The sequence below is a fragment of the Montipora capricornis genome, chromosome 3 (genome assembly GCF_036669925.1).
Source record: "Montipora capricornis isolate CH-2021 chromosome 3, ASM3666992v2, whole genome shotgun sequence".
Taxonomy (NCBI): domain Eukaryota; kingdom Metazoa; phylum Cnidaria; class Anthozoa; order Scleractinia; family Acroporidae; genus Montipora; species Montipora capricornis.
In genome coordinates, this window is record NC_090885.1 from 50,288,322 (window position 1) to 50,305,608 (window position 17,287).

Consider the following 17,287-nt stretch of genomic DNA (forward strand, 5'->3'; position numbering starts at 1 on the left):
TTTATGGCAAGGTAATTACAGTATCTTGATTATCTTAACACGGCTCTTACGATTTATAGAAAAAAAAAGTAATGAAGAGCAAGCAGCCAGCGACTCTGCCGGGTCCAGTGAGGATGACATGCCACTCTCAAAGTACCCACAACAAAAACCTAGTGTAAGAGAGAAAGGTCCTGAAACACACATCCTAGCTCAGTATGTGGAGCAAAGAGACGCAAAAATAAAAAATCAAAGTATGGCAGGCAAAACCAACGAAGGATTTCAACCCGCCCGTAAAGTAATAGGAATAAGTAGTACTATAGGGGAATACGAGCCACTTTTGAATGGAGCATTCTGATTGGTGGAGAGCAAAAATTAATGAGATGCATCGGCTTCTGATTGGTGGAAATTTTTGGGTCCGCCATTATCACATGCACACGTGAACAGGATTGGTTTAGACGGCGTTAGATGGCGGGGTCAAAGTCCAATGTCGGGGGTCCTTCGCAGAAAGTATGTAAAGAATGTGTACAAGATCCAGGGGGAGCATTTAGGAGACCACAGTGGTTGATTTCTCGAATCATGAACGGTTTAATCAAACAAAACTTATGTACAAGCGGGAACGTGTGAGGAGACCTGGTGTCTAATGACCTCGTCCCTAAGCAAATAGTTCAGCTAAGACTTGAGCGAGATCCAGATCCTCTTCGGTGAACCGTTCGTAACCGTAAGGGTAGGTCTGGGCCGTGGTGGGATCCAGGACCCGTTTGGAGTAGACGAGCCGGTAGTCCTTGTGAGAAGGTTGTGTTTCTAAGATGTAGGTCTTGGCATTTCTTTGAATGGTGTGAGATTGCGTGACATGGGTGGTACGCGGTTGATCTAGCAGACGATGCAATTCATCCAGAGTGTTTTGACGCAAGACATCGTAATTCAATTGAGTCATCCCTTCGACGTTGAGGGAGAAGCCACGGACCTTGCATACGACGTTTCCGTTCTTCGTCTTGTAACCGTAGTTCTTAGGACCTCCCAAGCAGAATTCTACAATGTAATCGTCAGCATCGAGTTCGCTTTTGAAGTCGCCAAGGTAGGCACCTCATGGAGGGATCAAGGATGGGTCGTGCGGACGATGGAGGTAGACGACCGAGTCGGTGTCGAAGTAGAGGACGCGTTCACCGAGATGATCGAGGGCTCGATAGAGACGGAGTTTGGCATGACAGGTGGTGAAGGCGGCTATGAAGATGTTGAGATTAGGTGAAGGCAAGACTTCATGCGTTTGGAGTTTGTAATGGACTTCGACCCGGTCTTCGGTCAGGGAACTGACGTAACGGACATCGTGTTGATCGCTGTCGAGGAACTGGATGAACGATTGAGGTTCGGTGAATTCTCGGACCTGAGTCTTGTTGATCCGTTGCCCGAATTTGCCCCACATGGAATTGAGCATCATCTTGGCTAGGGCTCGGAGTCCAGGGTTCTTTTCGATTTTGGTGGGATCGAGACGAATACCTTCCCGAGCATAGTACGCATCGACGTGGGCTTGTTTCTGAGCAGGGGTGGTACATCCTTCAGGCCAACCGCTGGCTTCTTCTTTGATTTGGAGCCACGTGTCCACGTAGGATTTGAAGAGCCCCGTCCGTTGATGATCGAAGTGCCATACTTCGTGTACGTGTTGAATGACGTAGCCTTTCTGTACGGCCATGTCGAGTTCTGGGGTGCACCAGGTACCCACGAGGACACGTTCTTCGTCCGTGTAATGACAGGCATGCGTCTTTTCCAAAAGGGGTTTGGAAATGTTCTCTTCGATGCAAGTACGACACAAGGGAAACGTGAGCTTGTCATGACTGCGGTAAGGCAACACAGGATGCTAGAGACGTGATGGCGGAAGGATGGTACATTTGGCCAAACGGAAATAAGACGAGAGATCGGTGGTATCGGGCTCGTAGAGGAAAATGGGATGTCCCAAGGGATAGGTGCCGTACTTGTTGACCCAAGGATACAAGGATGTGTAATCGTCGTATCGGATTTCTTCCTCTTCCTCGACGTGAGCGTAGAGACGTATGGCATTGGTCCGACCCCCGTAAAAAGCATCTTGTGGTTCGAGGGGGGCTTGGAGGTTTCGATGGGCTACAAAGTCTATGACGTCCTGGTTGGATTGTTTGAGGGCGTTCCAAGTGCATTCCCACATGCCCACGACTTGGTACCCGAGGGTGGTGAGGAACGTGCGTTTCTTGTCGACGAGAGCACGGACCTCGTCCATGGTCCGATCAAGCAGCGTCAGATGCACATCGGTGCGTTGGGGATGGCAGGTCCGACATCCGTGCCAGAAGCACCCGTAGAATTTGTAGACGGTCTTGGTATCAGCATCGTATCCGTCGACCGTGTATCGGGTGCCAGGAATGTGGTACTCTCCCTCGTTTCGAGCATGCTGGATACGTTGTCGGTGTAAGGGATGATAATAGTCGTATTGTCCGTAGGCACGAGCCATGGCTTCGTGGTCCTCGTGTTCTTCCGGCGAGAGGGCCAACCAGGCTTGACGTCGTAGATTGCATTCGCACCAAGTCAACCATTCCATAGAGGCCTGGGAATGATTGACACGACCGCGCCATCCTAAGAGGGGTTCGGAAGCAATGGTCTCTTCTTCCATACAGTGCATGCGCAAGTAGCGATTACAGGCGGAGGCCACTGTCATTTGTTCAAAGGGGCTGAATTCAGCACGTGCTTGAAAATCTCGCATGAAAGTGAGACATCCTTGTTTCAAGAGTTTCACGTCCGATTCGCAGTACGCCAGGAGTTCAGCTTGAAAATCAAAGACGACCTCTCGTGCCGCTTGATCGTCGTACCAGGTGTCGAAATCGCGACGCTTTTTGACGGACATCCCGTCTGGCATGTAGAAGGACTTGTCAGGAAGTTGGCCTGTGTACGTTTGATGTTCGGGGGTGTTGAACAAATGTGGAAAGTGTCCTTTCTTGAGTTCGGTGAGCCTGAACGTCTTGGGGAAATTGCTCGAAGCATTTGGAAGAAGGAGAGCGAATCGATGAATCGTATGGTCGTCTGTTCGTGAGGGTAGGTGAGTTGGAGAACTTTCCCACCGTTTCGGATTTGTTCAAGTTCTCTCTTTTGCCGGTGGAGTTCGTCGATGACGGGATAACTGTCATACCCTTTGAAATTATGAGTCATCACCGTCGGGTCGCATTCCGTTTTCGGTCAGCGTTTCCAACCATTCCAGGAAGTGAAAGAGACAGTCATCTCCTTGGAACAAAACGGGACGATCGTTGTCTTCCGTCTCGGCCACCACCAGATTGGGTACCTGACGTCCCTCGACTTGCATGCTCTCAATGTCAAAGAAAACGTGTAAGGGCGGCTTCTCTTCGTCCTCATCGTCTTCGTCGTCGCCGTTATCGCCCGCGAGGAAGGCGTGCAATCCAGCAGCCTCATTGGCTAAGAGAGGTGCCAGTCCCTGACTCAGGATCCTTTGGAAGGAGAGTCGATGTTGTTTCAAGCGTCGTTCTTCGGCGGGGGTCTTTTCGACTTGTAAGAAACATTGATGATGATGGACGTCGACGTGTTGGTGGCAGTATGAACATTTCCGATACCCGCACCGATGAGTTCGGATCTCTTTGAGGCCACGTAACACGTGGTGACATTCTTTACACTGACGACGAGTGGCACAGACGGAGGGATGTTGAGGATCCGCGGGTTTACCGGCGTGGGTCTTGGACCAATGGGTTTGGAGACAGAGGTCCCCATAGAAAGAACGTCCACAGAGGATACAGGGTGTCTGAGCCGTGCGATACTGTCGGGAGGCCTCGGTATGATCAGGGCATCCGTCTTGCAAGCAGGCTCCGCATTGATTGGCTTGGTTGTTACGACAGGCATGCTGACCCAGATTCTTGTAGGCTTGGAAACACTGGCTGCAAAAGTAATCTTGGCCGAAGAAACCAGGTAAGGAAGATAAGGCATCGTAATGACTGTCTTCGTGTGAGAGTCCTAACAAAGTGTCTCCACATCCGTAAGCAAAACAAGCATAAGCGCGATTGGCATCCACGACCACGATGGTGTAGTCTTGGAGACTGGGAGCTGTGACGAGTTGTTGACGTTGTTCGGGACCACAGGGTTGGGGAGGAAGATCGACTTCGTCTAGAAGCTCTTGAGCCGCTAGCGTAATGCGACGATGGTTACCACGAGAGCGGGTCCATTGTCTGCGACGTGGAGGATCGTCTCGATGTTGATGGACCCCTTGAGCTAGAGCGATGGCGCGTGGACAGCATAGATTTTGGTCATCCTGTGGAACACGTAAGACACAGTGCTTGAATTCTCTGAGACGCGTCGACGCTTGATGACCTGGTAATTGTTTTCTTTTGTAACCGGAACCTGTGGGAGCCCCGCGTACGTGAACGAAGGAGAGGGTGAAGGAATCGTCCATTTCAAATTGCTCGTTGGAGTTGAGCATGTGGGAAGGATTCCCAAGTAAGGCATCCATGCGTGGACCTTGAGCGCGCCATTCCCCGGCCCGCAGTCCCCAACCGTTGTAGGCATTGGTAATACGATTGGAGGCTAGAGCGATGTAAATGCGATCGCCATCTGGAATGTCTTGGTCGTTGATCAGATCGTCTAGAGCGGTACGAAGACCTTGCACGAGGGCATCCGTCAGACGTTGACGGGGCATGAAAGCTCCAATCTGTCCAGGGCGAAGTTGAAAGACACATTCACGAACTCCGAGACGGACGCTACGTCGTTCTACCACAGGTAGTCTTTCAAAGACGAAACGTCCTGGAGCGGCACCTCCTATTTGTTCAAACTCGTGGAGCGCTTGAGCCAAGTCATCGTCACTATCCATGATGAGTTGCGTGGTGAAAAAAAGACGGCGTGTCCTTTATAGAGAAAGGATGACCTTGAAGGACCTTGACGTGTATCCTAGATGAACCAATCCGGAGAGAGATAGGTCTCCTAGGGGATGGGGGGGTATCCCCCAGAGAGTCATGTGACCCCTTAGGAGAACGGGGATTGGTGGAACGATTCCTGTTAAGTAGCCAGCCCGATCGAGTGAGGGTATCAGAAAAGTCATGGCATCCGATCCAAAGAGACGTGTACTCGAGATGGCGGTAGCCATACGTACTATGGAGATCGAGCAAGACCCAAACGATGAGGAAGACGTATGGGTCAAGCAAGAGAATGGACGTTGGCGGAAAGAATGCCAGACCACTAAAAAGTCCCCGGCGATCCGAGACGAGGCTTCGTATTGGGACCTGTTACCTCCAGAAGTACGTCAGCATGTGTTGGAGGTTCGAGATCGAGAGGAGGAGAAGGACCAAGCGAAGGACCGAAGGGAACGTTGGAAACCCATTCACGAAGAGTTATCCCGTCTACCACGTTGCAGTCAACATGGCACGGTACGTTCCGGTTATTTGTATTGGGTCGAAATCGAAGCGAACCTGATAGACTCGTTTATCTTTTTTGATATCTTTTAGATGACGGCGACGTTCGTAGGAGAATCGACTATCGTGTTTGAATGTGGAACGTGTCGTCGGTTTCCACCTGGGTTTCCACCTGTTGGAAGCCGACTCATGAAATGTCGGTATTGTCTTTTAGGAATGTTGGCTTGTCCGGGGTATCGTTATTGTATGGGCATTTATCGTTTTCGTCGAGAGGGATTGGTCGTTTGTCGTTGGTGTCCATACCCCATCCACCACCGAAGAGGTCTTCTTTGTATGGCTCTTCGATCCCCTCACTGTCGTTGTTTCTTCTAGGTTATGGTGGTCACCGAGTCAGAGGAGGATAATCATTGGGTCAAATGGCAATGTCGTTGTAGTTATGTGGAACTGACGTGTAGAAAGTGGGACTGTTCTTGTTCGGCTTCTTATGCGTCTCACCGTCGTCCAGGACTTTTGATTTGTACCTGTGACGTGGGTTATGGTTTTCCACCGTGTCGTCATGATTTGGGGGACTGGTGTTATTTATGTCAGGGACATAGTTGGACTTAGTTGTTTTTCTATGCAGGTGATTTGTCAATTTGAGGAATGTGTCAATGATGTGTTGGGAAGATGGATATGGAGAAATGGAGTATAGCTGTGGCGACGGCGACGACCTCCGCGCACAACTGAGCAGCGTCGATGGAGGCAGTTTTATTGGATGAATTTTTTCGAGTGATTAAAAAACATTTTTTCTTTTAGATGGTGGTACAGGAACATAGGACCTATCAGGGATACCGACATTGTCCAGGGGAGCGATGGTCTTGGATCAGATGGGAGTGTTTGCTATGTATGGAGACCGCCGCTACATGCATCCACTGTTTGAAACGATTGAATTGCAACCACTTTCACTGCGTGTGTTACGGATGCCTCGTTGGTTGTCGATGTGACGGATTGGAAGTCTCCTATGGACGTCGTCGTTGTCATACGGACCGTCGTCGGTCTCTTTTTTACAAGGTTCCTGTTTTTTGATTTTTTTTTTTTTTGATTTTTCCAGGAAGGACGTTGTACGTCTTATGGATATGGAAGTTGTACTTCTTATTGCTTTCGTCTTAGGGGCACAGGTCTCTATTGGGATGCTTTGCTAATTCATACGTTTCGTTGCCTTTATCGTTAGATGTGGTGTCGTCTGAACCAGTTCACCCATTTTTCATACCAACGCGGTTGGACGGAAAAAGAGCTGGACATTGTGGCGGAGTTATGGAAGATGATTGACGTGGATTTTTGGAATTCGGGACTTTATCATGATTATTGTCGCCGATAGTCGATTCTCCTACCGACGTCGTTTTTTGTTTATTATTAGATGTGATGTCATCTGAACCGGTTCACTGACTTTTCATACCGGAGGGGTTGGACGGAAAAAGAGATGGACATTGTGAGGAGCATATGGAAGAGGGTTACGAAATCGGGACGTGTTGGTCGTCTTTATGGGCGCCGCCGCCGTTGCCGATAGTCGATTCTCCTACCGACGTCGTTTTTCTCTGTTTTTCATAGACCTGGTGCGGTCTACCTAATATGGATCGGCTTATTCGTCTAGGAGACCTCATTCCTTTGAACAAGAGACTGTTTATCTCCAAGTCTGGTCATCTATCAAAAACGATTTGAATCTTTTTTAGACCATGATGGTGTACGCCATTGGGAAAGGGTTTATGCTTTGGGATTCACCTTGCTGTTCCTTTGGACCCATCACATGCGTGCGTTGTCTTGACCGGATCAATCACATATCACCGCAGGAACACGAACGACATTGTCAGGGGACGTATGGGTATCGCAGGGAAAAATTGAGTGTGGTCGCGAGATCCTATACCCTCTCGTACCATGGTCATTATAATATGCACGTCTTATGGGACCTTACACGATAATTTTTTTTATAGACCATGAGGATGTACGTCAATGGAGAGGGATTCACGCTTTGGGACGCACCTTGTTGTTTGCAGTTTGGACCCGTCACCGATTTGACGGACGTGTCCCACCGTGGGAACACGAACGACAGTGTCAGGGGACGTATAGAGCTTATCGGAAAAGCGGTTGTGACCGTCGGTTTTTACATCGTCTTGTACATCTCTTCCTTTAAAGATCATAAACGCCGATCGATGTTTTTGTACCTGGAGTGGTCGCTTTCATGTGCACGAGAGACGACCCTATACGCCCGAAGTTCGACTCATGTTACTGCAGGAACGTTTGACAGGACTTTCTTTGTTTATGTTTTAGTGTATTCTGACCAAAACCCCTCATTACGTACGAAGGGTACACGGATACGGAGAGTACTACTGCGCTCAGTGTGATGGAGAACGTTATACTACTGTCCAGAGACTGACCATCATCGATGTGATCGTATCATGGTACGGATTTTATAATGATATGGGGTCGGATCCAATAACAGGCATTGGACCCTACGATGAGGACCTGGAGGAGGAGATATTGGAAGAGGATCGAGGCGTGGCCCTTTATTATTTGGATCCACCTGTATGGTGTCGTCAGATCATGATCCGCAACAAGGAGGGACATTGGGTGTACCAGAGTACCGAAGGACATTTGGTTGTACGGACGATACGTTATCACAGTCTGGGACCTCCCTACTGTTCTTGTTCATTTTTAACCGGAAGGATTTGACTTTTTTTTCAGATGGCTGTGCCGTCCCGTTTAGATCCCTATCAAAGGCGTTGTCCTACCCAAGGCTTGTTGCTGATGGAATATGCATGGCGTTTTTTGCCTTGAGATACTGTTTTATTTTAACCAGAAGGATTTGACTCTTTTCAGATGGTCGTACCGTCCCATTCAGATCCCCGTCAAATGCGTTGTCCTACCCAAGGCTGGTTGATGATGGAACGTGCGAAGTGTATTTTCATATGGCTTTTTGCGTGCTATCGTATGAGAAGAGGAGCTGATGGACATTTTCATTTCATTGCAGATCCTTATCCTTATCATTTCGTTGCAGATCCAGATCCGGAAGGATTTGACTCTTTTTGAAATGTGTTGTCCTACCCAAGCCTGGTTGAGGATGGCATGGAGATGTGCGGAGATATGGCGTTTCGCTCATTATCGTATGAGAAGAGGAGCTGATGGACATTTTCATTTCATTGCAGATCCAATTACGTCGCTCACGTCGTCATGTGAGAGCTGTGATGCTGTTTGGTGAACTGTTTTGTTGTGCGACAGCGCATGCCCTCCGTGAAGCATGGCGTTATCGAAGACAACCCATATGGCACCCGGAAAAAAAAATGAAAAAGAACCAGAGAACGGGACAGTTTTATTTTGTACCTTTTATTGACATTTATGGTCCTTGGTGTCGTCGAACAAGAATATTCAATCGTAAATTTCGTTAAGAAGAAAACATTAAAGTTTGAGTTTACGTTTCATTTGCATGATTTTCTTGACCACTTTCTCCATCTTCTTCTTTTTGCCTGGGAGGTTACTGATAGCCCGAATCATTTTGTCGTCGGCTTTCCACTTGTCCTGTAAGTTTCTGGCCTTGGCGTAATCCATGTCGTGGGTCTTGGCAATCTTGTCCAATCGATTGATGCCAGGATCACCCCGTTTGAGTCGTTTGGCCAGTTTGGTGCCAGGACCCATGTACTGATAGCCAGGCCAATGAAACTCGATCCCTGTCTTGGCCAAAGCATTCTGCAAGTCAAACTTGCCACCTCGTTGACGTCGTCGTCGTCGTCGTTGGCGTCGTCTCTTAGTAGTCCTCGCCATCCAGTTGTCGTTTGAGTTTCTTATCGAAATCCAACCAACCGGGCGGGCGTTGTAATTTATCTGTTTCGGTAGGACGGCGGCGACCTGTCTTCTTACGGATCTTTTTCTTGACCGATTGAGCAGTCGTCTCCGCATAGTCGGCCACACTCTCCCCCATCATCCTGGGATCTCCTTGAAACGGAAGGTGTCCCCAGTCGACGGATGGAACCGGTGTCTTGGGGGCGACTTCTTCTTCTTCGACTTCCTTTTGGGCGGAGCTGCTTTGGGTTGAGTCATGAATCGAAGTCGTTTTTTAGCTTCACAGGGTGCTGAGGGTGTGGCCGGAGTCTCGGGCGTGTTCTTCTTCTTCTTCTTCTTCTTCTTTACCAACTGCGTCAACATGGAGTGTACGGGTCCTTGCGCATAGGCATCGGCTTCGGCATCGCGTTCGTCGTCGGCATCCGGTCCAAACCCAAGAGGTTGTCGGACGGCTTTGGTCCACCGTTTGTTTTCGTCGGCTAGAGAGGTGGCCAAGGCGTTCTTCACACCTGGAGGAATCTGATCCGACATGAGAACGGCTTCTTGTTTGGCGGCGATACGGGCGGCTTTGGCCAAGGGAATGTTTTCGGTCAGACGTTCCTTGTACACGTCTTCGAGTTGACGTAATCGTTGGGGATCGATCAAGACTTTGTTTTCAAATCCTGGAATGGTTTCCACTTCGCTCATCGTGAGGTACTAAGATCTTCGCGTCTCTCCCTGGTTTTATAGTAGAGGTCCTGTTTCTCGTGTCGTTCTCGTTCCAAATGCCGATTCAATTCGCAGACTTGTTCTTGCAAGACCGCCATCTTTTGTTCGGCGAGATCCAGACTCTGATTGCGTTCTTGCAATTGATCGGTCAATTGACGGATAATCTCGAAGCCCACGTATCTGATCCTGTAGGGCACAAAACGAATGAGGCCCGTACGTCCACGTGTTATCGCACCAACCATCGTCCATGTTGTTGCAAATGATCCTTGGATCGAAAATGTCCACGGGCTTTTATCCTTTATCGTTTCCTTGGTCGAAGTATGTCACAAGCCGTGTTTAAACCGTGTCGTTTGCTTCGTCGTATCACGTCACAAGTGGCGTTCAGACCATCCCAAAGAGCTCCCCCTGTCTGATTCATCATCAATTGATGTCTCTTTTTAATGGAATGTTTTCGACGAGACATGTCCCCCAAGACCTTTTCGTAAGGTTGAAGTCGTCCCACCGTCTTGGACGATACAGGAATAGTCCCTCGGATCATGTTCATGACCAATTCACTCACGGCATTGATTTGATCGGCATTGGCGGCCTGAAGTCGTGCCCGGCGCGTTTGATGATCGGCTTCTTTCAAGACACTCCGTAGAAACGGCCATTGTCGTTCAATCCTCCACGACATGTTGGTATGTTCCGGGCTATAGATCCGGGGCGTTCTTTTTATACACGGAGAACCCCTGGCCGTCTTCGTTGTCGGCGGCGGCGTCCTTTTCGCCGCGGTTTAGAAGCTGGGATCATCACCAGGTTGCCGCCCTGTTGTACCGATACGGGTAAACCACGTCCGCGTTGACATCTCACGCCCCACCAAATGCTACCGCCACGTTGACGTGCCAACATGGATACATGGGATCGATTGGACTATCCTTTTATAGTCATGGTCGGCGTGTGAGTTTACGTTTGAGTTTCTCGAGGAAGATTTGACCTTTGTACCGGGGTGACTTCTAGGGAGGAATGTGCATGTACACGATGGCCAAATCGTCTCCACGGTGAGCATCCTCGGCTCGTGTCCGAGCCACCATGTCATCGTCCCCTTTACGGTGACGTGCTCGAATCCGAGCATTGTTACGTGTCACGGCGGCCACGCCTCCAAGTAGGGCGCCTACGCCTGCAGCCACCAAAGGGAGCACACTGCCACGCTGACGTCGTCGTTGTCGTCGGACGGGTGGTTTTCTCCTTCTTTGTTTCATAGTCCCCTCAAAGGATGTGGATCCCCACGCATCATTCAGTCCATCACCATATTTCGCGCCCAAGGTTTTCGTTGGAGAATCCGTTTCATCATTCCATAATTAAACTTGGGGACTTCATAGTGACCTGTGACTCCTTTGGCACCCATCCTTTTATACTTTTTATCTTTTCCCAACTGGTACCCAGCGGCCACGGCTTTGCTTAGGACAGACAGGAGACCGCGTCCACGTTGTTATCGTCATCGGCGGACGGCAGCTTCGCTGGCTTTCAGTCCTTTTTTAACAGGACAACCACCCATGGCTCCTGCACCTCCTAAGCCATCTGCTTTTCCTACGGCCAACAGACCAGGAATCACTAGAGGAAGGATACCTCTGTCTTGTCGGCGTCGGATGGGTTTGGGCATTATGGAAATGAGGTTTAGGTGGGCGTGGTGACCCTTTTTATGGACTACTGAGTCGGGAGGAGGTGCGTCGGACTGTGGGTGTGCCACCGTCTTCGTAGACCGTGGTCACGGTGTTGGTATGGGTAATGTTCCGAATACGACGTGCATCCGTTCGTTGACGGGCGTCTTGAGATAATAAATCCATTTGACGTCGAAGTCCATCCTGGTCCAAACGTTGTCGTCGACCTCCACGACGACTGCTCCCTCCAGGAGAACCTTCTCCTCCAGGAGAACCTCTTCCTCCTCCTCCACCACCACCAGGAGAACCTCCTCGTCCGCCGCCGCCGCCGCCGCCACCGCCTCCGCTACCTCGACGGCGGGAACCTGCAGGAGACGCTGGGAGAGGGCGCCGACGTGGGTGTTTCCCTCCGATGGTGGGACGAGGACGATTGGCTGTCGTGGTGTTGGAAGGACCACTGGCGGCAAAATCTTGTAAATCTTGGTCGGAGATGTCATACTCTCTTTGAATCTGGCTTCTCTGAGCGACGGGGATACTCCCGTCCAAGAGAGAACGCATCGTGAGTTGTCGTTGGGAAAGAAGCGTATCGGTCTGTAATCCTCCCGCATCAAGTCCCAGTTCGGTCAACAAGGCATCGGGGTCGGGCGTCGGCACACGACCCTGATCCAACGTTTCCAAAAACTCTTGGATCGTGCTGTTGGGTGTTCGTGTTCCGACTCCGGCCGGACTGTTTCTTGGGGCAATGTCGGGAATGGTGTTCCCCACACGGGCCGGGGACGTAAGTGGTGTCCTGCTACCTACACCAGCTGGGGAGGTCATCCTGAATGATCGGGTTCCTATAGGAATGTGTTGGGCGACCTCGAGTCGTTCACTCAAATGCAAAGAACGTCCTCCCTGTCTTCGACGCCGACGGGCAGCTCATTCTTTGGCTCTCCGTCGTTGTCGCTGTTGACGGTACTCTTGCAGTTCCCTTTGATATTCGGAAGGATTGCGTTCAAATTGAAACTGGTCAAACGGCGATCCGGGACTGGAAGGTGTGGAAGGAGCTCTCTCTCGTCGGTACTCTGACAAGGCACGTTGATATTCAGAGGGATCCCAATGGGCTACTCATTCACGTTTCCACACCTGGGTCGGACCGTCGGTCTGTGTCACACAACTGAACAGTCGGTACCGATCGTCTGAGGTGGGATGAAGATCCATCATTATATACCTGTACGGGCATTGCATACACCTCTCGAAGAGAGGAAGAACGTCACGCCATCGATCGGGAAAGGCTTGTAACGTCAAGGCCCGAAATCCCGATTGATCTCTGCGATTCTTGAACACGAAGAGATATTGGGCATTCCTGGAGATGGTCTTGGCATATTTGCCGGGTGGACGATCATCGTACTACTGGGTTGTCGTATCATGATCCCACCTCATCGACGGTAGCGCTGCACATTATCTTTTATACCTTTAAAAGCGTGTTTCCCTAGCAAGAGGCCTACTTTCCCAAACGATGGGGCAGGACCCGATAAGGACATGGACATTCCTTGCGCAATCTTATCGACCAGTCGGGGTTTATGACGGGCCAAAGCCCCACCCCGCTGTCGTCGTCGTCGTCTCCCACGACGCAGTCTCTTACGACGGACCATCTTGTGACACAGGATGTGACCCATTCTTTCTTTATTTATATCTGCTTCTGCTGAGAGCATCACGTTTCTTCCGAAAATGAAGGCACACACGCATCACCCCTGAACCAAACACCATCTTCGTTCCATTTACTTCTTTTACTCGTATACGGACTGTCTCTACATGGCTTCGACAATTGTGATACTGCACACATCGAGGTTCCCACCATGTGTTTTCATGCTTGTAGGGTACGGTGCGAAGCAATTCATCGTAGGTATTGTTGACCCACTCCGTCTCCACGAGATCGACCATGACAAACAAGGGTCTCTCCACGGCCTGGAGTGCCACAGGGGTGTGTTTGAACCTATCAAAGGCTTCGTTCAGATGAACGAAACGCCAATTGAAGGCTTTGGCCATGATCATGAATAGAGCTCCCTGATCCACACTCGTCCATCCACATCCTTCCGCGACGATCTGGACTGGACCACGCACAAAGGAATTACCGTTACTCATTGCCGCTTGTTCAAGGAACCTCTCTTGCGTATAATCGGCCCAAGGTCCTTTCGGATCTATAGCTACCAAATGCATGTTGGGACCCTTCTGATACCTCTCAGGTGTCCCTGAACTAAATCCTCACACTGTTTCCAACCATCCCATGTTCAAGCTCAATTCAAAGACCCATCCGAAATACTTCCACATGGTGCCACTGATGTACACCTCACTATTGTCCAAAATGAGATCGTCTTCATCCCAACGAAAGGTGGCCACCGTTTTCTTGGTGTGGGTCGTACCTTCACTGTCCGTCCAAGTGATCTTAAGGACCTCTCCTGTCTGAAGACTTTGGACGATCTTTTGTTACATGGCATGAATGACTTTTTTCATAAAATCGACTCCCGTCTTTGAAGGGGTGATGTCGTTCAAGGTAACCACATTCCTCACATTCCGATGGACGGCACCGTTCAAAATGGTCGTGTAATAGAACGTGCACAAGTATCCTTCTTGGTTCCACGTCTCTGGATGTGTTTTTCGGAGAGCATTGACACCGTATTCCTCATGAGCCAATAGATTCTCGGAGTGTTCCGGTACCGGCGCCGGTCTAGCAGGTGGATGAGGAAAAGATACGCCAGACAACCCCACTTCCCATTCGTCTTTGTCATGCCAGATCCTGTTTTTTTCGGGGAGATGGAGACGAAGGTCGGATGCATCGTTGTCGGGAAACTCCCTTGACTGAGCATGACTCGATAAGGTCAAATAATACGACATGATCTTTTTTTTTTTTTTCCACATTCCATTATTTATACACTTCTCAGACAAGACAAGACAAGACAAGAGATGCAGACAAGACAAGACAAGACAAGAGATGAATTTTTTTTTTTTTTTTTAGTTTTTAATGTAGAAGAATTGGTTCATGCGGTGTACAACATTGAAGGCAGGGTAACGCATTGTACTCTTTGACCATTTGACAACGTACTTGTCGACCCACAGCTCGATCGTTGGCTACAAAATCGTGGGGAGAAAATTTTTGCACAAACTCGTGCATGGTGCGTCCCCGAACCCTATCTTTCAAAAACATCAAGGCATAATGACCGCAAGCGGTACTGTTCAAAGCTTGGAGGGTCCGGTCGTTCCATTGCACCGAATCCCATTCGTTTTCGAGCCATCTCTCCAGGTCGGGCACGTGGTAGGTTGTGATTGGGAGTCCGTAACTGTCCATGACCTCACACCGATTTTTCTCTGTCCAAAGTCCTAACCAGTGTTGACCCAGTTCCCCTCGTGGATCCGTATTGACAATGTAGGCGGCCCGCGTCGTACGGGGTGGACGCGATGGAAGTTCGTCGGAGGGATGGATGCCGTGAAAGACGCGTTTTAGGATCGGATCGTCCAATGCCAAGTATCGTAAGGTCACGTCACTCAAGGGCACAAATTCCATCTTCACTCGTACTTTTGATAAACGATGGCTCCGTTGGTACCGGCCTGGAAGCTGTCTTCGAATTCGCCAAACACCAAAATGGTGATGTTCTTATTGGGAGCGGCATTAAATCGGATTTCCAGACGCAGCTTGCCTTTTTGTTTGGGATTTCGATAATACGGTGAATCTGCATCGCCATTGGGTACATTGTTAAACGTGAACAAGGTACAATTCTTGCCATATCCGCAGTCTCCTGGCTGGATCATATGAGGGCGATGATGCACCATGGAACCGCTGGTTTCCAAGAGACGTTGATAGCCCAACCAGTCTTTCCGTGTATTGGTGCCATTCAGTTCCAATGTCGGATAGGGATATTCTTCCCCACCCACCAGTTGACGAATACTCTTCACTCCAAAATCTTGAAAGGCATACGGGTAATACTCCAAATCCCCATTAAACGCTTTGCTATCCAGCAGCCCGACGACCAAGCGGTCGGGAAGACGGCCTGTAAACAACTGGTCTTCCGTCCACAAAGTGGCCTTGCCATCGAAAGAGAAAGTGCGGATTTGACTTTTGACCATGGGATAATTGGTCATTTGACCTTTCACATCGATCTTGGTCATCAAGGCATTGCCCACACTGACATTCAGGTTGACGCGGCACAAATGAAAAGTGACTTTGATATCCCCTGCACCTAACGTGACATATTTCTTGACCCCTGTACCGCTGGTCTTGGTCCCAAACAGAAAAAAGTCCGGTGTGTTGCAAAACAGTTCCATCACGATTTCTATGCGAGGGACCAACAAACGTCCCGTTCGCATGGCGGCCAGATGAGGATACATGATCATGGTAGCTTTGTTGTTGCCGTAAAAGAGTTTGGTGGCCGTCTTCAAAGCATTCGTATTGTTGTGCGCCCATCCGGCCGTGGTGGAAATGTCACCGTTGGCTCCCGTGGCCCCCAGCTGTTCCTCCACGTTCATGTAATTCACCCAACCTTGAGGGGCCAACAGGGTACTGCCTTCGTCTCGACTGTAATTCAAGATGGTTTCGATGAAGGACTTGTACGTGTCCGTCTGTTCACTCATCAAGACACCACCCAGTCGTAGATTGATCTGCTTGAAGAGACCGTGGGCTAGATTGTTGGTGACATACACAAACTTGGTGTCGTCTGCATCCGAGGCACTGTTGGCATCCGCCACGATGCCATTGGTCGATGCCAAATTCAATTTCAGTTCGATTTCGAAATAACTGCGTCCCAAATCCACAAATTCGTCCAAACCAGTAATGGTAAAAGTGATGGGCACAATGCCCGTCATGGCTGCACTGTACGGCACCATCCGATACGAATCGAAGGTGATGTCCGTCGACGGCATGGTAAAGAATTGCAAACTCATTGTCGTCGTCTTCTTCTTCTGCTACGTCGAGGTCGTCGTGTTCTTGGTACGTGAGGGATCAACCAACCACCGTACTGAACAGGGATTCTGCCTTTTATACCACCGGTAGGGGCGGACTGACGGCGACGGTAGGCGCGTTGTCGACGCAACCGCGAATGCACAACTATCGGTCGGAGGTTCATTGTCCAAAGATGAGCGTCACACGTCGTTTGGCTTTTTTATAGGCATGCCGTCCACCGGCTTTGAGACCGGCTTTCACCAAGGCGCCCGCTTTTCGTTTCAAACCGCATTTCAATGAGTGTCCCACCACACCTCCGACGTCACTGAACGAACGACCACTAGCCGCGGCTTGAAGTCCCGACTGCATGGCGTTCATCAAGACGGGCGATGCAATCTTGATCAAATCTTCGGTGGCACCCGCTCCACGAAGGTACGGAGGATAATACTGTGTTAAACTACCCCCACGCATGATGAGAAATGTCTCCCCACAATGCTTGCTCGTTTTTTATACGTATTGGTCCTGTTGTCTCCTCCGGAACTGAAAGGTGACGATGGTCCTCGTGCCTTCTCCCAAGATAGCCAGACGTCCATCACTCTCAGCCACACTGACTTCGATGACATCCAAATAACGACGTCGCATGGGCATCCATTGAATATGGGTCGGTTCGAAATAGACGTCACCTCCTCCACTTCGTTGATAGTGGATTTCTCGTATCAGCGGGTGTTCGGCATCTCCCACGATGTTGCTACTCACCACATCCGAGTAGATCAGTAAGGTTCGTGAGGTATGGGTCACGGCCGTCTGGAACGCTTTACGCAAGTTCGTAAAGCGCCATTCCAAGGTAAAACTCAAAACCAAGGAACCCGAGTCTACGA

The 17,287-nt window shown here is 49.8% G+C and overlaps 1 protein-coding gene across 1 annotated transcript; it reads right to left on the reverse strand.

Moving 5' to 3' along the window:
* Positions 1-15,040: 15,040 nt before the first annotated feature.
* LOC138040467 (uncharacterized protein F54H12.2-like) lies at positions 15,041-16,390 on the reverse strand. The gene has a single exon (XM_068886191.1). It carries the CDS (start codon positions 16,388-16,390, stop codon positions 15,041-15,043), a length of 1,350 nt encoding a protein of 449 aa, XP_068742292.1.
* Between the last annotated feature and the right edge of the window lie 897 nt (positions 16,391-17,287).